Genomic DNA, 19,501 nt, shown 5'->3' with positions numbered 1-19,501 from the left:
CGGGGCGCCCGCAGGAGCGAGCGCTCTGGGAGGGCAGGGGGGGCCGCCCTGCCCCTGCCCCTGCCCAGCAGCGGTTGGTCTCACCTGGGTGTTGTGTTTGAAGCATGTGGTTGTGGACCCTGCAGCATGCTGTCTGTTCGTGGAAAGCTTCCTCTGGCCACTCAGCTCGCCCTCAGCTGCCATCTCTGTCTCGCGTGCTCCCGCCCCTCCACGCCTCTTGGTCCCGTCCCCCCCCCCCCACCTTCCACCTCCATGGCATCGTCACGGGTTCCTCTCTTGTGTTGCTAAATCTGAATCAGACTCTCTGACCGCAGATCCACAGAGCGACGAGCTGGTTTGTGCTCCCCAGGCGCCGAGTGCCAGGTTCTGTCTTGAGTTGGTTTGGGTTTGTCCTTCCTCCCCCCCTCCCCACCCCCAGGTCCATGCGCTAGCCGTGGGCACGGGCTGCGGCCGCTGCTGGGAGGAACACTCTGCCTCTCCCGGGGCCGGGCTGCTCGGGCCAGGAAGGGGCCACAGAGCCCTTTTTGGGGCCGCAGAAGCCCTTTTGGGGGGGGTCCCGATGCAGGCGGGAGGTTGGGGGCATCGCTCTGCAGCCGCAGCCAAACGTGGGGGGCACGGTCCCGCGGTGGTGAGGCCGAGCAGCACCGGCTGCCTCCTGGCTAACCTTTTCCTTCGCAGGGCATCCCACCTGAACCGTAAGTAGAGGGTGGAGGAGGCAGCGCCTTGCCCGTGTGCCCGCCACAGCCTCACCACCGCGGGAGCCCCGGGGGCTGCAGGGGGCTGGATGGGACACGGGGCGGGTTTGCCCTGCGCAGGGCAGCCTCGCCAGCTCTGCCCCTCCGTCCTGGTGGGCTCTCGGCTGCGCCTTCCCACCCGCCCAGCACGGCTGGCCCAGAGTTTTCCTCCCACGGCGCCGCTCCCTCCCCACCTCCCGCGGTCCCGGGGCGGCGGGTGGGCGGCAGCGTGGTTGTGATTGCATGCCCACTCCAGCCGGTGGAGCCTCCTGTTATTTTGTAGTCTTTTATTCATTTTACAGTAAAACGGATTTCCAAGGAATGCACCCGAAAGCCCAACAAGAAAATATGTAGGAAAGGAGGTATGTAGCAAGCCGACCGGCAGAGAGGCACAGAGAGGAAAGAGAGAGAGAGAATGAGAGAGTGAGAGGGTGCCTGTCGGTTCTCTCTGGCCCCGCGGCGTGCTCCTCCAGCGCCTCTCTGTGCCGCGACCGCCCGCGGGCCCCGAGCAGCCCTGCCCCGCTGCCGCCCGCTCCCCGCCCGCAGGGACCCGCGGGTGCCGCGGCCGCCCCGGCTCCCCGCCCCGCAGCTGGGGGCTGGTGCTGAGCACGGGCTCAGGGCAGAGCGGGATGCTCCTGTTGTCCCAGGCCTTTCAGAACAGCTGCTGGCAGGCTGAGCCTGTGCTTCCCGGTCCCTTTGGTCACGGGGAACGCCTAAATGCGCCTGTGCCCTTAGGGCTGGAGGGGCTGCACCTCTCAGCCCTCTGCCCAGAGCAGGCAAGGGGCTCCCCCCCGCCCCGGGTACCGACCCGCTCAGGGGAGCGCCTGGTTGTAGATGGGGCCTGAGCTCTTCCCCCTGTTGCATCCCTGGTCATTAGCAGCCAGAGCTCTGTGGTTAAAGCATCAGTCCTCGCCTGGCTGTGTAAACGCTGCCATGTTCTGCCCCAGCCTCTGGTCTGCCCTCGGCTGTGCTGGCGGGGCTATATGCATCCCTATATCCGTACATCCCCATGCATACAGACACGCTCACAGACACGGCTGTGCGAGCTCAGGATGTGCTCTCCACCTCCTCAAATCACACCCTCCCTAAGCTGCAGCCTCCCCGGAGGCAGCAGAGCATCTCCAGCGCAGACACAGCTCCGCTTTGTCTCGTCGCTGTCTCCAGGGCTGTGCGGGGCTTCTCCTGCTGCACTGCAGCTTGGGCACCCGGAATAATCCCGACCCAACCCCAGTGCCACGGGCCGGGGAGCGGAGATGCACAAACCGGACCCCCTCCTGTCTCCCTCGGTCCCTGGAGGATGCTCCCTCCGTCCCACCGCCCAGCCCCGCACAGGCAGGCAGAGCCCAGGCTGCTCCCTGCATCGCCCCGTCCTCCCCGCTGCCCCGAGGTGCCCGCGGCCAGGCCGACCAGCTCTTCTGAAAGGCTCAGGAGGGGGTGTCCTGCCGGGCTGGAGCTGCCCTCCCCGCCTGCCGCCGCCGCCGCCCCGCCGTGCCGGGCACCGCGCGCAGCGGGCCCCGGCTCCCGCCGCTTTTCTCTTCGTGCCCCCGCGTTTCACGGGGCTGGCGCAGCTGGGCTCAGAGGTTTGGGGAGCTCTTTCCTTCCAGCGACTATTTTTTTTTGTTGTTGTTTTTTCTTTCCCCCCCCCCTTGAGTTCTGTCGTTTGGTTTCTTTGCTTTGCTTTTCCTGTCGCTGTCCTGGCTATTCACACGCCATCTCTCCGAGTGCCAAGGCTGCCCCTGAAAGGGCTGGCGCATTAGGGAGTCTCCGCACGCCGCCTCCGGCGCAGGCTGTGCCAGCGACACCGAGCCACTTCAAAGCGCTTCCTCTCCCGGCCCCCTGGGGCTGGGGTCCCCGCGGGAGCCCCCCGCAGCCCGGGCAGAGCAGAGGGGCTTGGGGTAGGGCAGGAGGAGGGGTGGCGCAAGGCGCAGTGAAGCACCTCGGGCGCCTTCGCCTCCTTGTTGTGCCCCCCACCAGCTCTGCCCGCCAGCAGTTCCTTTGCAGTCCCTCTGAGGATGCTTTTGGTGGCCCGTGCCACGCGGTCCCCGCACGGTGGCAGCTCCCAGGGAGGCGGCGGGGATGTGCCTCCTGCCCCGTGCCTCCTGCCCCGTGCTGGCAGAACCGACTCGCAGACGGGCAGAGCCAGCGATCTGGGCATCCAGGCGTGATGTGCAGAGGATTAAAGCACCCGGCTGCTGCCGCTGCCCTTCAGCTCCGGCCGCTGAGCCGGTGTCTGTTGACTCGAATTAATTGAATAACTTGTGAAGAGGCACTTAGCTCTGAATGTCCTGGGTTAGTAGTGCTTAGGGCGAGGATAACACACCTGCAGTGCTTGTTTGTTCGGACTCTGTGTCATTTGAACATCATCTCGTCCAGCAATCCTCCTGATTATTATTTCTAAGACCATTTTGTGTATGACTGGTCAATAAGCTCTCCTCTCGCAGAGCGAGAGCCTGTCTAGTATTTTGGTGGTTTGAAATGCCTCAGCTCTCACCTTACTGTTGTTTTCATCTCATAGCAGCCAAAGGGCTAAGATTTTATCAGAATTCATCCCCGTCTCCACGAGACAGAAAAACGTCCCTGTCTCCCTCTCCTATTTCCTGCCTGGGTGCACATCGGTCCCCTCCCTTGGGACAGGGCAGGGCAGCAGTGCTTTGGGACTAATTAGCCGTGCACTGTGCAGGAGGATCTGTTGGACAATCTAGGCTCAGCTGCTGCTCATGTTTTGCTGTGAAAATAAAGCTCTGCCCACCGGAGGAGCGTGTACGTGCGCACAGCATAGGGCCCATGGATGCTCGTGTCAGAACCCACCCTGGTTTTTACTAGCGACCAGCCTAACCTCTGTGGCATGGCTGGGGGCACGTGGCCACCCCTGTGCTCTGCTTCTGTGTCGGGGCATGATGTACAAAGGTGAGGGGCGGCGTTAGTGCTGGCAGTCACCAGGGCACGAGGAGTCTGGTGCTTTTGTGGGGCCCCGGGAGGATGGAGATGGCTCCTCAGCATTGCCCAGGGGTGGGGAGGCGCCGGGCAGCACGGAGGAAAGGCTCCTGCCCGGCTGCTGGAGCCGCAGAAGGACTGGGTCCTGCTCCTGCTCCTCTCTTATCTGCACCACGCCGAGCGCGACGGCTGCAAGGAGCTGGGATCCCTGCCCTCTTTATCGCTGTTTGCACTGGCGTCAGTGCTATTGGAACAGTTTGCTTAAGATAGCACAAATCCGGTGCGGATGCTCCTGTTTAAGGAAAACTGATTTTATTTTTTACTGAACTTGAGCTTAAATCTTCCTAGGGACTTCAGATAAGAGCATATGCATCCTTCCTATCACCCCGAACAATGTCACTCCGCAGTCAGCTCGCAGTTAAACAGCGTAACAGGCACTCGCGCTGGGTGAGCAGCATGAATTTTTGATGGGTGAGGAGAGCAGGAGCCACAAGTCCTTTGGTTTTCCCAGCTGTGAACCAAGAAGCTCAGACAAGCCCAGGGAGCTCGGGGGCCAGGAGGGCAGCGCTGGGCTCTGGGCTGCAGCCCGTGCTGGAGCAGCTCCTGCTGCGGTGGCCTTGAGCACCGCAATAGCAGGTGCTGGGAGGCAACCGAGCAAACAGCGAGGAAGGTGTGAGAGCACCTACTGTGCTGTTTCTCTTACGGGAACGCGGGGCATCGGTTGTGGGGGTGAGCAGCATTGCTGGACTCGCTACAGCTGCGGCTGCCCCAGCCAGCTCCCTCCCCACGCGGTGCCACCTCTCCCAGCTCCGAAGCACGGGCTGGGTGAAGGATTGCCGCCTGCAGCAGTCATCAGAGAAAATCCCTCTCCCTGTGCACTGCCAGGGAAGCTGGAGAGGAGCTCCGCGTAGCAAACACTGCACGGGTACTTTGTCATTTGAGTGCCTTCTGGGCTCGCAGCTCTCCCTGTCGAAGGCGCAGCCGGTCAAGCCCTCAGCGCCTGCCTGCAGGCAGGCTGGGGCTGCGTGCCGGGTGGGGAAGGGGACACAGCAGGGGGGGGGACGCTGGGGTGCCAGGGCAGAGGGCAGGGGCTCCTGGGGTGAGGCTGGGGGGATCGGTGTAGCAGGACGGCTGCGAGGAGGCAGGACCCAGAGCAGGGGGCTGGGAGGTGAGCTCAGGGAACATCCAGCTGGCTCTGGAGATGTCCCTGCCCCAGGACAGGAGCTGCTCTGCATTTGTGCCCAGCGTTTGTCACACCTCTTCTTAACCCCCTCCCCAGGCCATCACTTCCACTGATTTTCTGCCCGATCTGCCAGAAAGGTTTTCTTTTTGTCGGGCTTAACCCTGCCTCCTGTGGCTCCGCAGCCTCTGCCCCGTGGAGCAGGACTCGCTTTCCCGTGTCACCACAGCTCCGTGGCCTGTCCTGCCTGGGGAAGCAGCGAGCACAGCTCCCTTCAGCTTCCCGCTGTCAGCGTTTGGATGACCTTGTCTCCCTCAAGCTTCACTTGCCTGATGGATTTTCCAGCCTCCTGGTCCTTGCTCGGTGGGCTGCCTGCAGAGGGTCACGGCACGGGGTGCTGTGCAGCTCACCAGCGGCGGCTGCGCCTCGCCGCTCCCCCTCACACCCCGCTCTTGTCTTCTGAGCGGGACGGGGCTGCCGTCCCCAGCCAGGGCTTCGGCCGGCACCGCGGGTTCGCCCTGCTGATGATGGCTGCTTCCACCTGGCCCCACGGAGCCGCCCGTATCACTGGTTCCTTCCACGCTCAGATCCTGTCCCCCCCCCATCTCTGTCATCTGCAAGTGGGACAGGTGCCACCCGTGTCACGTCCAGGGGTGGCAGTGGGACTGACTCCCCGACTTCGGCTTCCCAGCCACTCTTGCAGCCACTTTCACCTCGTCTCATCCGGACACGAGGCTGCACCTCGCTGATGGAGCAGCCCCTTGCTGGGACGGAGCCGGGGTGACAGGAGCGGGGCCCTGGGACCATGCTGGTGCCCGGCGGGACCTCCGAGCTGTGTGGGACCTTACAGAAACTGACGTTTTTTGGGGGCGTGGGGGTGCTCCTGTTACAATCCGGTGGTTTGTGGTGCGCCGAGCAGGGCTGCAGGGCACTGTGGCGTTTCGGCCGTGCTGGCGGCAGAGGACGGCCGTCCCCAGCGGCAGCAGAGCCGGCAGCGGGGACCCCTCTGCGCGCCCCATCGCTGTGCCGCGTGACGGGGCCGCAGGGGCAGGCAGGGACACCGCTCTGGGATGCTCGCCGCCCCCCCAGCGCCCCGGGGAGGATCTGGGAAGGGCCCTGGGGAGCGGCATCGCGGCGCCGGGGCAGCCTTGCCCCCTGCCCTGCCGTGGCTCTGGGAGAGGTGCAGTGTGAGTAGCCAGCAGTGCTGTGGGGCGCAGGCCTGGCCCCACCGTCTCTGCTATCATGCTATTTTTGAATTCTCTTTTGTTGTTTTTTTTTTCTTTCTTTTTCTTTTTTTTGTTGTTGTTTTGTTTTGTTTTGTTTTTTCCTTTCTGTTCTGTCTCCTCGTGTTTGGTCCCTAGGAGCCAGCGCTAAGAAACAGGGAGAGGACTTAGCGGATAATGACGGGGATGAAGACGAAGGTATTTCTGTGCTCGAGGCTGCCACTGCATGACACGCAAAGCAACTCCGTTTGCCCGCCATCCGCTGCCATCCCCAGGGAGCCCCGTGTGTGTCTGTCTCGGCGCTGGGCAGCTGCGCGGGGCGGGGGGCCGGGGGGCCGGCTGTGCAGGGCTCAGGCCCTTCCTCTCCTCCGGGGGAAGCTTGTGGGGTTGTGCTTCAGGAGAAGTTTGCTGGCTGCCCCCGCTCCGCTCGAGCGAGGGCCGGGAGGAAGCATGGCAGCTTGGGAGCAAAGGAGCCCTCGGGCACCTGGGCCCATTTCACCCCGAGCCCGGTCATATTCCACCTCCAGCCTCATCCCTCCGGACTCAGCGATGCGCAGCGGGAGCCTGCGCCCTCCCCTCGTGCCCTCATGCCCTCGCCCACTCCCGACTCGCTCCATGCTGCGGGAAAGGAACGCGGGTGCTGGCGAGGGGCGGCCCCACACAGCTCCAGGTGCCATGCCACGGGCCAGCAGTGCCACCAGCTCTCTGTCCCCTGCACCCGGAGCAGGATTTGTACCCGGCCCCGGTGCTGGGGGTGCTGCGCCCACTCTTTTCCCAATGCGAGCGAGGTTTTGCTTGTGGCCACGGCGTCTGTGCCAGATGAGGTAGAGCAAGGGCGACTTCAAATGGGTGCGATTCAGGATCTACACCAGGCTTAAGAAAGCTGCAGAATGGGTAATTTTGGGTAAAACAGGGCTGCTCGTCTGCAGGATCTGGACTCGGCCTGTTTTGTTGCAGGGATGTGAGGAGGAGGCGGGAGGAAAGGTCTGCCAGGATGCAGCTGGAACGCGGCGAGGGCACTGAGACCTCGTGGTCTGCAGGAGTCCTGGGGCAGCTCAAGCCTGTCCTGACAGATGGCATTTGGGTTCTGGGCAGCAGATGAAAAGCCTGTTCATTGGCAGTATCAAAACCTGTTGTTGTCTCCCAGTAACCTGTGCCCCAGGATCTCTTGTACCAGGATGTAAACTGGCGTCCATCCTAAGTGATTTGACTGCAGTAAATCCCTGCACACTAAGATGTGCTGCGAAGATTAAGAACCATTTTTTTTTTCCCTCTTATGCCATTGCTGCCGGTCAGATACAGGGATGTCCCTTCGCATTTCGGTGACAGCGCGTGGCAGGGAGGAGAGTTCAGAGCCGCAGGCTCGGCGTTTGAGCTGTTGGGATTTCACGCAGGCGGCCCCAGCAAGAGTTTTCCTGCCAGAGCAAGGCTGGCACCGGGATGGCCCCGGGCAGGGCAGCCGGTGGCGATGGGGTGCGGGGGGTGAGGGAGGCAGAGATGGGGCAGGGGTCGGGGCAGCCGAGGGGGGGCGAGGGCCGTGCCTGGTGCCGGCCATGCCCACCAGTGCAAGGCACTGAGTGCGGGTGAGCACAGGGGAGAGCAAAGTCCATCGGCACCGGCTCAGCAGCATGGGAGAGGGCTGGGCACCATGTGGGAGCTGGCACCGCCAGGATGGGTGCAACTGCCTCTGTGCAACACGGTGGAGATGTGCCAGGTGCTGAGCACCGGTAGGGACTTTCCCCAGGATAAGAGCAGGCAAGAGAGGGAGCGCGTGGCTGCTCCCCGCCCTAGGCTCCCCCAGCCCTCCCTCCCCGTCCCTCGGGTCCCATTCCCCATCCTCACTCCATGCCTCATGACCTGTCCTCGCCCGGCCTCTGCGCTCACCTCCCGACACGCACACGCGCACGCACTGTCTGCTCATCGCCATGTCTGTGTCCGGGCACTGGGGTGCCATGGGCTCGCATCCCGGCAGCCGGCAGGTTTCTGCCTTCCCAGGGAATTGGAAAGGGGGGGGGCGGGAGAGACAGAGGTGGGAGCGCCCACCAGTGCCCCCCCGCCCTCCAGGTCCTGCACACCCCGTCCCTGCCCCTCTGCAATGCCAGCTGCCAGCATTCCCGGAGCCGAGGGCTTGGGGCCAGCTGAAGAAGGGACACGGGGACAGACTCCGCGGGCGCCCCGGGCTGCCGGTGTCCCGCAGCCGCTGCCACCACGGAGGTGCCGGCTCCTGCCCACGGCCAGAGCCCGGCTCTGGGGAAGAGCAGCTGGGTCCAGCCCGTGCCTCTCCTGCATGTGCTGAGACCCCGGGCAGCTCCCGGCAAGGAGACAGCAGTGCTGGGACGGGGACAGGGGCTGCCACCGCCTGGAGAGGGGCTGGCGGGGTTGGGGTGGTGGTGGGTGGTTCACAGCTCTGCGCCGAGCCTTTGGGTTCTGGGTTTGGCTGCTGCAGCCCCCTCCCCAGTCCTGGCAGCTGGCATTGCCTTCCTCCTCCAAGGTCTGCCTCTCGGCAGGGTGCTGCGGCTGCTGGCGGGGTCCTGTGGTTAACCTCCTCTCCTTCCAGACATCCGGGACAGCGGGGCCAAGCCGGTGATGGTGTACATCCATGGCGGCTCGTACATGGAGGGCACGGGGAACATGATAGACGGCAGCGTCCTGGCCAGCTACGGGAACGTGATTGTCATCACCCTCAACTACCGCGTTGGAGTACTCGGTATGGGCTGTGCCAGCGCCGGGCGGCGGGATGGGGGGCAGGGGGACGGGGAGGGACGGGGTCTGTGCTCCGGCCGAGCACAGTGCCACGTGGCAGCACCCACAGCAGCCACAACGGCGTGGTCAGGCTCCTGGCACCGGCCACCCAGGCTCATTTACACAACCTGGCTCAGCTGAAAGCAAATATTGGTCTGTGGTTAAATAAATAATAAATGTGTTTACCCAGCATCACCTCCTGAGAGGGCTCAGAGCGCTGAGCTGCCAGCGGGTGCTGCCTGGCTGCCCCGGGGGACAGATCAGCTCTCCCCCGCCGGCAGGAGCTGCCTCTTTGCTCCGTGGATGCTGTCCGAGCTGCCCAGGCAGTGCCGTGCCCCAGCAGCCCTGGGACGGGGCCAGGGCAGGCCCCAGGAGCTCCCTTTGCCCTGCATGGGAAATGCACGGTCCCAGATGCATCCCCTGGGGAAGGGAACAGGAGAGGCATAAGGGTGGTTTTGCTCGCACCGTGGTCTCCCACAAGAAGCGCGGAGATGTGCTCAGCCCTCCGAGGGGTTTGCTGGGGAAGAACCCATCCAAGCCACCCCACAGGCTCTGCTGCTCGTACCCCAGCCAGGACGGGGGCTCCCTGTCGCACACCTGGGCACCACGTCCCTCTGACACCCCCATGCCCCACATCCTGTTGGAAAGGCAGCCAGAGGTCAGCAGTCTTGCCTGGATTTACCTGGTAGGAAATAGGCTTTTCTGTAAAAAGAAGCCTATCCGAGACCTTTCAATATTAAAAGTCTTGCCTTTAAGATTGATAGCGCTAATTTAAGAGGTATAAAATACAGTCTGAAATAAAACTTATATGGTGCCATCGGCATCTCCACGGAAGAGCTGCAGAGTGCCAGCAGCACTGCGGTGCCGGCGCAGCACCGTGCCACTCCCTGCCACCGTGTTACCTGCCTCAATTCAGCCTCCATGCCATGGCTTGAGCTTCCTGCTTTGAGTCAAGGCAGGTAAAACATCGATAGCTTATCTTGGGTGTTACCTTTGTTATTGAAAGCGTTTCTTAGCATCTTTCTCACTGAGAGCCTTTGTGTTTTAAGCTGCAGTCGGTTCCTCTCTGCCCAGCCCACCTCCTTACATTTATAGAGCCTCCTCCGGACCATGCTATTCCACGGGAAGCATTGGCTGTGTGCGCTCAGCCTGCCTGCGCTCCCTGGTGCTTCCCCAGCCTCCCTCCGAGCGTGCGTGAGGCTGTTGGCACGGGCGGTGGTCGGGGCAGGGCAGTGTCCCGTGCCCGTCGCCCCGTCGGTGCCTGCAGGCAGCACTCCCAGTCTCCTCGTCCCCACGTGTGCAGCACCGCAGTGTCACCGCAGCACCCGCAGGACTCTGCTGGTCCCGCTGGGACGGGGTCCCCGAGAGTGCCCCCAGGCTCGGGGAGGGGTGGGAGGGCAGGCTGCTTCCCCCGTCCCTAACCGGGCTCCGTTTCACCCGCAGGGTTCCTGAGCACGGGGGACCAGGCTGCTAAGGGCAACTACGGGCTGCTGGACCAGATACAGGCGCTGCGCTGGGTCAGTGAGAACATCGCCTTCTTTGGCGGGGATCCCCTGCGGATCACCGTCTTCGGCTCCGGCATCGGCGCCTCCTGCGTCAGCCTGCTCACCCTCTCCCACCACTCGGAAGGTAGGTGCTGGCCGTGCCCGAGCTGCCGAGCAATTCACGCGGGAGTAGGGGCGAAAGTGGGCGTGAGCCCGGGGAGGGAGCGAGGCCCCGTCGTGCCGGAGAGGTCTGGGAGTGTGGAGACTGGCACGGCGCTTGTGGAGGTGATGTGATTGATATCGTATTGTAAATACTGCAGAATGTTTACTCTAGATAAAGAAAGGAATTGTTTATGCTACAAGATTGTGTTGGCATAAGAGCGGATGCATATAAACCACCTGTGAATAAATTTACATTGAAAATTGAAAAAAAAAAAAGATCTTCAGCAATCAGAGCGGAGTTGTTCTGCCTAAACTTCCTGAAGGAAACAGCGGGAGGAAAACCTGAGCTGAGCACGGTCCGCAGGGCACCAGACTGCCAGGGAGCCCGGTGGACGTGGTCACAGGGGGTTATTTGGGGCACAAGCACTAAGCTCAGGCAGTGCCACATCCCCGTGCGTGGTGCAGGGGAGAAGGGGCACAGGCCACGCTGGGGCGGTGGGCACCGCCATGAATCCGCCCCACAGAAACCCAGGCAAGTATGACAAATGACAGTACTGTGAAGAGCTGCAGCCCTGCTGGGGAGCCTGGGAACAGTGAGTGAAGAAAAACCTTCCGAAACAGCACGGCCGATCAGGTGGCGGAGGCTGAACACGGAGCAGGGCAAAATGTACCGTGCTGCCTGGTCCTGCCGGGCCGGTCCTGGTCCAGGATCTGGGGAATTCAGGGCCAGTCTGCCCCTAAGCCTGCTTGCTCTGCTGTCACCATCACCTGCGCCCTGCCAGCTCGGAGTGAAGAAGGGCAAAGGACGGCTTGCTATAGCCCAAGTGTAGAGAAAGTTTGGAAACAAGGAAAGCAAAGTGTGGGTAAAAGGTAAAGGGGAGGTAAAGAGTGGTCTAGCCCAAGCAACATATATGGAGGACGCATTTGCTCTGTGTAAGCTGCTCTCCCTGCCGCCGTGGGCTCCTGGGACACCCGTAGTCAGTCCATGCTCCTGCGTGAGTGCCCAGTGCCCGAAGTCAGCGCCTCAGCTCTTTGCAGCCCTCTGTCCTCCTGCTGCCCTGGCATCTCCCAAGCAGGATGCTGCTGGGGATGGTGCCTTGTCCTCTTCAGGTGACTTGTTCAAGCACAAATGGCTATTAGGAGAAACCATCTTCTTTGGTAAACCCAGAAGATGCTTCCCTTGTGTGACGTGGTAAATCCAGAGCTGTGCCATGAAGGGTAGATCTCGGCAGACCCCGGAGCAGCAGGAGGGGTTCCACCTGCGCGCAGGGAGGGGATGCTCTGTGGCACAGGGGCCTGTGCGTGGCCGTGCTGTCCCCACGGTGGTGACACCTCTTTGGAAGCACAACCGGGTGCGCTGCTGTACCCGGCAGCATGAGGAGGGGCTGAGGGAGGTTGGGGCCTCCAGCCCTTGCCCCACCTGAGTGGCTGCAGCTGCTCCCTGGCTTTCCATCCACAGCTGGAGAGGCCAGTTCAGACCTTTTGGGGTCACAACAGACTTTCTGCCACTAAACCCCATGTCTGGGTGCCATGTCCCTTGTTGCCCCATTAGGCTATGGTGTGGGCTCCCTGCAGCGTGGGGGATGCTCTCGGAGGGCTCCCATTCTGCATCACAGAGGTGCTGAGCACCCAGCTCTCTCGCTGCCATGGCTGTGAATGCAGTGAGGAGGGAGGGGAGCTCTCGATGCTGCAGCCAGTGCTGCATCAGAACAAACGGACACAGGACGCCCTCACCCAGGCCTGCTCCAAAGCACCCATCTCCCCGGGGACGGGGCCGGCAGCCGGCTCTGCAGCGCGGCAGGGGAGCCACGCTGAGACACAGCCTGCAGACCAGGCGGGTTTGTTTTTATCGGATCAAAATAAAACTCATAGTGATCAAGAGCTATTAATGAAGCTGCTAATTTGTGCCTGCTCTGCCAGGCGCGGCGAGAGGCAGACACAGGAGGCTGGTGCTGCGCACGCTGTGTCTGGCTGCCGGGGAGACCCGCGGCTCCCCTGCCAGCCCCGGCGCACGCAGGCGGGTGGGTTCCTGGCCAAGGGGCCAGGGGCTGCTCCTCTTCCCGGCCGGCCCTGCCAGGGCTCCTGGGGATGCTCACCTCGGAGGGGAACGGGCAGTGCTCTGCCCGCTGTGCCTGTGGGCTGGGCACTGCTTTCTAGGGCACCGGGAGGTGACAAACAGAGCTTGTGACTTCTCTTTGTCCCAGCGCATGGGACTGTACATCAGGTACTTAGCAGAGCAAGGACAGCGTGTGCAGACAGAGGTACGGGCACTGTGGCTGGTAGCCAGGATCCTCCGAACACTGCTGCTGCAGGAAGGGGCACGGGCTCAGGTGTGCAGCCATCTCTCTCGCAGCACTCCGTGCGTCAGTGGGCTCAGCCCCGTGGCCTCTTGGTGCAGTGATGCTGCTGTGCTGGTCCCTGCGCCGTGCACGAAACGGTCTCTGGCAGCAATCAAATGCCAGAGTCCAGCAAGGCGCAGCAGCACGCGGGGCCGCGGGAGAGGGCCGGCCGGAGAGCAGAGACCCCAGGGTGCACCCCGAGCCCGGCCGCTTTCACCGCCCCGGAGGCTCCGCTTCCTCGCAGCCCTTTGTATTCCGAGCACAAGCGCCATTGACATGGGGCTGGAGCCCAGCCACGCATTCCTCCGCCTGGGCCAGGGCCTTTGTGGCCCCGCTTTCCAGGGCGAAAGTCCACTCCCTCTGTGTTCCCGGTGGCAGAAAGGCCCTCTTTGTGCGTCTGGCAGCGTGCTCCCGCGGGGCCGGATTGGCACCGAGCAGCCCCAGCTGGGCAGGAAGTGGCGGGGAGGGGGGCGAGGGGGGCCCTGACAAAGCGGCGGGTGGGACACGCAGGGTTAAGTGTCCCCGGAGCAGGCGTTAACCCTCCCGCTGCTGCCAGGCCTTCCCCGTGAAACGCCTGCCATGGGATCCCGGGGGAGTGCGGCACCCCTGGGCTGAGGCTCCGTGCCAGCCCAGCGCCGCAGGGAGCGCGGCACGGGTTAAGTACGGTGCACGCGCTGGAGATCGGGGTCCTCGCAGGAGCATGAGGGCACCGGTGCCTCCTCCACACTCCGTCCTGCATTGCGGCCGTGGGGTACTGGGGCAGCTCCGGGCTCTCCCCGCTGCAAGCTTCCTCCGCTCCTCGCTTCTCTTGCAGGTCTCTTCCAGAGAGCCATCATCCAGAGCGGCTCCGCGCTCTCCAGCTGGGCAGTGAACTACCAGCCCGTGAAGTACACCAGCATGCTGGCCGACAAGGTGGGCTGCAACGTGCTGGACACGGTGGACATGGTGGACTGCCTGCGGCAGAAGAGTGCCAAGGAGCTGGTGGAGCAAGACATCCAGCCGGCACGCTACCATGTGGCCTTTGGGCCGGTCATTGACGGGGACGTGATCCCAGACGACCCAGAGATCCTGATGGAGCAGGGCGAGTTCCTCAATTACGATATCATGCTGGGTGTCAACCAGGGCGAGGGGCTGAAGTTCGTGGAGGGCGTGGTGGACCCCGAGGACGGCGTGTCGGGCAGCGACTTTGACTACTCGGTCTCCAACTTTGTAGACAACCTGTACGGCTACCCCGAGGGCAAGGACACCTTGCGGGAGACCATCAAGTTCATGTACACGGACTGGGCCGACCGGGACAACCCCGAGACACGCCGCAAGACCTTGGTGGCCCTCTTCACCGACCACCAGTGGGTAGAGCCGTCGGTGGTGACGGCCGACCTGCACGCCCGCTACGGCTCCCCCACCTACTTCTACGCCTTCTACCACCACTGCCAGAGCCTGATGAAGCCCGCGTGGTCCGACGCGGCCCACGGGGATGAGGTGCCTTACGTGTTCGGGATCCCCATGATCGGCCCCACAGACCTCTTTCCCTGCAACTTCTCCAAGAACGACGTCATGCTCAGTGCCGTGGTGATGACCTACTGGACCAACTTTGCCAAGACGGGGTGAGCAGGGCCGGGTGGGGAGTAGTGCCTCACTGGGGTTCTGCACTTGGGCGACGGGGTGGTGGGATCGCATGCCTGGTGTGGGACGCTGAGCCCCCTGTGTCCAGAGATCCATGCGCTGTGCCCTAGCTGGGGTCATCAGCCACACAGCGAGAAGCTGGGAGCGTGGCCAGCCCCAAGGACCTGGCACCATGTGCTCCCGCCCTGGGCAAGGCTGCTTGCGGCATGGCACGGGCTGCAGCCACGGCCAGCCCAGGACAGGCTCTGGCCACAGCCAAGCACAGGGGTGTGGGAGCCACTTTGGCTGTGGTTATCACAGGTCAGGCTTGACTCAGGGTTTGGGGTGGTGCCTATCTGTGCCCTCCTGCTTATCCAGAGGCAGCCAGCTCTCCCTCCCCACCTCCTTGCCTCTCCCTGGCGCTAGCTCTGTTTTGCCTGTGTCTTGCAGGGACCCCAACAAGCCTGTCCCCCAGGACACCAAGTTCATCCACACCAAGGCCAACCGGTTTGAGGAAGTGGCCTGGTCCAAGTACAACCCCCGCGACCAGCTGTACCTGCACATCGGGCTGAAGCCGCGGGTGCGCGACCACTACCGGGCCACCAAGGTGGCTTTCTGGAAGCACCTGGTCCCCCACCTGTACAACCTGCACGACATGTTCCACTACACCTCCACCACCACCAAAGTGCCACCGCCCGACACCACGCAGAACTCCCACATCACCCGCCGGCCCAACGGCAAGATCTGGACCACCAAGCGCCCCGCCATCTCACCCGCCTACAACAGCGAGAACGGGAAGGAGAAGTGGAGCCCGGAGCAGGAGGCGGGCACCCTGCTCGAGAGCCCCCGCGACTACTCCACCGAGCTGAGCGTCACCATCGCTGTGGGCGCCTCCCTCCTCTTCCTCAACGTGCTGGCCTTCGCCGCCCTCTACTACCGCAAGGACAAGCGGCGGCAGGACACGCACCGGCAGCCCAGTCCCCAGCGCGGCGCCGCCAACGACATCGCCCACGCGCCCGACGAGGAGATGCCGTCTCTGCAGGCGAGCCAGGCGCACCACGAGTGCGAGGCCGTGCCGCCCCACGACGCCCTGCGCCTCGCTGCCCTGCCCGACTACACGCTGACGCTGCGCCGGTCCCCGGACGACATCCCGCTCATGACCCCCAACACCATCACCATGATCCCCAACTCGCTGGTGGGGCTGCAGACCCTGCACCCCTACAACACCTTCGCTGCCGGTTTCAACAGCACGGGGCTCCCGCACTCACACTCCACCACCAGGGTATAGCCGCCCGCGGCCGGCGCACACCCACGCACGCACGCACGCACACGCACGCAGCAGACACTGGCAGAGGGACCGGCGGGAGCCCCGGATGGACGGGCAGTGCACACGGACGGTGCGGCACCGAGCCCGGACCTGTGGGACCCAACGCCGCTGGCCGTCCCGCTCCCCTCGGCGCTTTCTTTTGTTCCTTTCTAACTCTTGAGAAGTGCTTCGACTCTCCCGGCTCCCGGCAGGAGGGCCCCTCTGGTCCAGCCGACAGCAGCCACAGGGCTCCTTGTGCCGGGGCTGTGCCTCCCCGCGGGGACACGGCGTCCCCAGCGCCCGCCGAGCACCCCGGGATGGGTGCGCAGTGGTGCCGGGCATCCCTCTCGGCCAGTGCCGGGGCTCCCCGCGAGGTTTGGCATCTGGAGCGCTGTGGATAAGGCTCCGAGCGGCGGCCCCGGGCCATGGTGCTATAGGCAGAGGCAGCGGGCAGGGGCCTGGGGCCCGGCCTCGCGCTGGGTGCGGGCGCTGGGGCCGGTGCCGGGGCGCTGGGAGCCGGGGAGCTGGCCCCGAGCTGGGGACTTGGCACCTCTGCCCCTCTTTGCGCTGCAGAGAACCTCTTTTGTGTCAGTCGTTTCTCTTTGCAGAGACGTTTTTTAAGCAGATCTTTAGTTCTTTACACACTAACGGAGTCTCCGCGTTTTGTCCTTTGTAAAGATTTTAAACCAAGTGTTCTTGATATAAAATAAAAAGCCAGTTAGAAGAACCCCAGCGTGTGTGCACGGTGCCGGCCCCAACGCGGCCCCGCGGCCCCACTGCCCGCGCACGGGGCCGGCGGGCGCCAGGCAGGGCCCTGCCTCCCGCGCCGCGAGGCCGCGCTCTTTTGTATTTTTGATATTCTCCCTCTTCTGTCACCCGTGCCCACGGATCTCAGCCAAATAGCCTACTCCAGGGCCTGGCCGCGAGCACCCCACGGCTCCCCCCTTGACCCATCCCACCCCGCTGCCAGCACTGTCCGGTGCCACCCCCAGCCCCTCCTGGGTGTCACCCGCCGGGGACACCCGCAGCTGAAGCGCAGCCACCCAGGGCAGCAGCCGGTGCTGCGTCCCAGCGCTCCCCACGGCCACCCTGCCCTGCTCCCCATCTGCTCCCCACCCTGCCACGGGGCCGTGCTGCAATTCCTGCCCCAGCTGTGGATTGCAGCGGGCCGGCAGCTCGGAGGGTGAGCCGGCTGCACCGAGGGTGCTTTCTGCCTCCCGGCACCTGGATGTGCTCGCAGCGGGGCCACGGGGGGTGATGCGGCCTGCGTGGGGACAGGGCACCCATGCCGGGGCTGGGGCACCCGCAGGGCTGGTGGGGGCTTCAATGCAGCTGGGCACGGAGAAGGAGCTGCCCGGGAGCCCACCCGGGGCATCCCAGTGAGGGCAGGGAGCGTGTCAGCCGCCAGCATGGTCCCCGGCACCTTCGGCGTGGGGAAGCAGGAGGGGGGACGGGTCTGGCAGCTGGGGGGCAGCTCCTGTGTCCTTGCGGGGCCACCATCCCTCGCCCTGCGCGAGCCGGTCCGGCTGGCAGACGCTGCCCGTGCTGGCGGCCGTGACGCACCGGTGCCACCTGGCCCCGCGCGGCCCCGCAGCCCGCCCCGGCTGAGGGGTGAGGATGCTCGTTGGAGAATGTATTTATACCCTGTCACCCGCGCAGAGTAACAAATTCCAAATAAAACAGAAGTGATATTTTTAATAGCGGTGTGTCTCGCCTCTCCTTGGAGCGTGCAAGGGGCAGAGGCTCGGTCCAGCCCGGGAGGGGGTGTGGGGTGCAGCACGGGGCCACCCCAGCCGGGCGGTCCCCAGGGCCCCAGCACCCACCCCAGGTCGGGTGCTGCACCCTGCCCCCAGGATTACCAGCGTCTGGGGACACGGTGGGGGGCCCTGCGTGTCCCAGCCCTGCTGTGTCCCCATGGCACTGGGGTCCTGGGCAGGACCTCGTCCACCCCATTGGCACCGCGGGTTCCCCTCCCTCCGAGCCCCCCCGCCCTGCCCAGCCCCGCTCCCCTCCCCCTGCTTGCCAACCAGAAAAGCTGCTGGTTTCATTTCTTTTTAATGTAATTTCAGCTGGGGTTGCCATGGAAACCAGGCACGGGGCCTGAATCGCCTCCAGGCAGCGCACACGCAGTGGAGCCAGGGCCGAGGGCTGGGGCCGGGGGGGGGGGGGGGGGGGAGGGTGGGGATATGCGGGTGCTTCCTGGGTGCTGTGCGGGGTGCTGTGCCTCACTTGGGGGTGGCCTTGTCCCGAAAGCCAGCACAAGGCAGGGAGCATAGGATGGCGGCGGCAGACCCCTCGCCAAGGGGTGGATGGAGGTGGGAAGGCAGGCAGCGTGCCGGGCCCCGCTGCGAGACGCCAAGGGGCACCCAGAGGGGCCCGGGGCTGTGCCTTCCCCAGGACTATCGCTCGCTGGAAGCAGAGGTGTTCCCAAAGGCTCGGGGTCGGGGATGGGGTTTGCTGCCCAGCCTGCAGCCCAAACCCTGACCCCGGTGTCCCATCCAGCCCTGCCCCTGCCCCAGGAGCATCCCCTCCGGTCAGACACACCCAGGGCACTCCCTCGCACTGGCTGGATGTCCAGCTGCAAGAGGAACGGGGATGGAAACCCACATCGGGATGGAAACCCACATCGGACCACGGGGGACGGGTTGCCATGGAAATGCCAGTGCTCTGCAGCGCAGCTCCAGCCGCAGCCCGCTCGCCGCGGTGCGAGCAGCGGGGCCAGCCCTGCCCGGGGGCTGGTGGCCCACCCCGGTGACACCAGCACGGCCGCCAGCCGCCCACCCCGCAGTCCCCTCTGCTTGAAGGGGAGATGAAGGGGAGATGGTTTCTACCCCGCAATAAGGGGCTGGCCCTGCCCTTCCGCGCCCCCAGCTGCCCTCTGTCCCTGCCTGCCCCCCCAGCCAGGACCCCGCGTGCAAGCTGGTGACAGGGGACACGCTGCTATTAAGCTGCTGCCTTTGCAGAACTCCCAAGCCTGCCATCTGCTCCGGGTGTCCTTGACCATCAGCAGCGTTTCTTTGGAGACCTGGCAAAGCCCAGGGGACACCGTGTCCCCTAGGGTATTTGCGGTTAACATCTGTGTGGCGATGAGGGACATCCTCAGCTCCGGGGGAGATGTTTAGGGCTGCTGGCAAAGAGAAGCAAAAGGGAACTGAACCGCAAAGCCATCCTGGCACGGGGAAGGTACGAGTGATACCAGTGACCTGTGTCTGGTCCCCGCCTGCTCCAGGAGCCACAGCCAGCAGGAGTGCAGGGCTCTGCACGGCAGCATCCCTAGGACAGTGCCCTGGTTCTGGTCCTGGTTCCCACACCCCTGATGCAGCAGGGCACAGGACAAGACGTGGCTTTGTGAGGGTGCACAACCTGCCTGAGAGTGCTGCGCTCCCCTCTGACCCCGCTCCGGCAGCGCAAAGCATTTCTGTGCTCGCCTGCTGCCCCGGCCCTTCCGGGGACGCCTGTGTCGCCATCAGTCCGGGAAAAGGCAGCTCTGAGAGCTGCACCCTTCTCCTCCCGGCACCCGATGTGTGTCAGAGACTTCGTGCATCACCCTTTGGACGTGGACTGCCGGGCTCTGAGACCTCTGACCCCAGCGGGGTGCCAAGGCTGCCGGCACCGCCGCGTCACCCCGTCCCGCCGCACGGATGTTGGCTCGCCCCAGCCCGTCTCCTTGGCTCACCATGCCCATGTCCTCACACATCAGCCGCCACACTCACCTCGTGATTAACGTCATTAACTAAGAGCCCGTTTTTGCTCTGGGGGGCGGTTTTCTGGAGGCAGGGGACAGTGCTGGCTGCG

The 19,501-nt window shown here is 64.1% G+C and overlaps 1 protein-coding gene across 11 annotated transcripts in view; it reads left to right on the top strand.

Moving 5' to 3' along the window:
• The window catches only part of NLGN3 (neuroligin 3), a 35,982-nt gene extending 18,578 nt beyond the window's left edge, over nucleotides 1-17,404 (top strand). For 4 of the 11 annotated variants that reach the window (XM_083797914.1, XM_083797919.1, XM_083797918.1 and 1 more), the window contains exons 3-8: nucleotides 1,037-1,096; nucleotides 6,210-6,269; nucleotides 8,629-8,778; nucleotides 10,257-10,442; nucleotides 13,613-14,402; nucleotides 14,851-17,404. In XM_083797914.1, coding sequence (XP_083654040.1) covers nucleotides 1,037-1,096; nucleotides 6,210-6,269; nucleotides 8,629-8,778; nucleotides 10,257-10,442; nucleotides 13,613-14,402; nucleotides 14,851-15,688 — 2,084 coding nt within the window. In that variant the 3' untranslated portion in view covers nucleotides 15,689-17,404. Of the gene's footprint in view, nucleotides 1-314; nucleotides 364-1,036; nucleotides 1,097-6,209; nucleotides 6,270-8,628; nucleotides 8,779-10,256; nucleotides 10,443-13,612; nucleotides 14,403-14,850 lie in introns of all 11 variants that reach the window. The other 7 variants (XM_083797913.1, XM_083797917.1, XM_083797922.1 and 4 more) reach the window with 5 other exon arrangements.
• Nucleotides 17,405-19,501: the final 2,097 nt, after the last annotated feature.

Source organism: Anser anser (assembly GCF_964211835.1).
Source record: "Anser anser genome assembly, chromosome: 13".
NCBI lineage: Eukaryota > Metazoa > Chordata > Aves > Anseriformes > Anatidae > Anser > Anser anser.
This window is presented reverse-complemented; position numbering and strand designations above follow the sequence as displayed.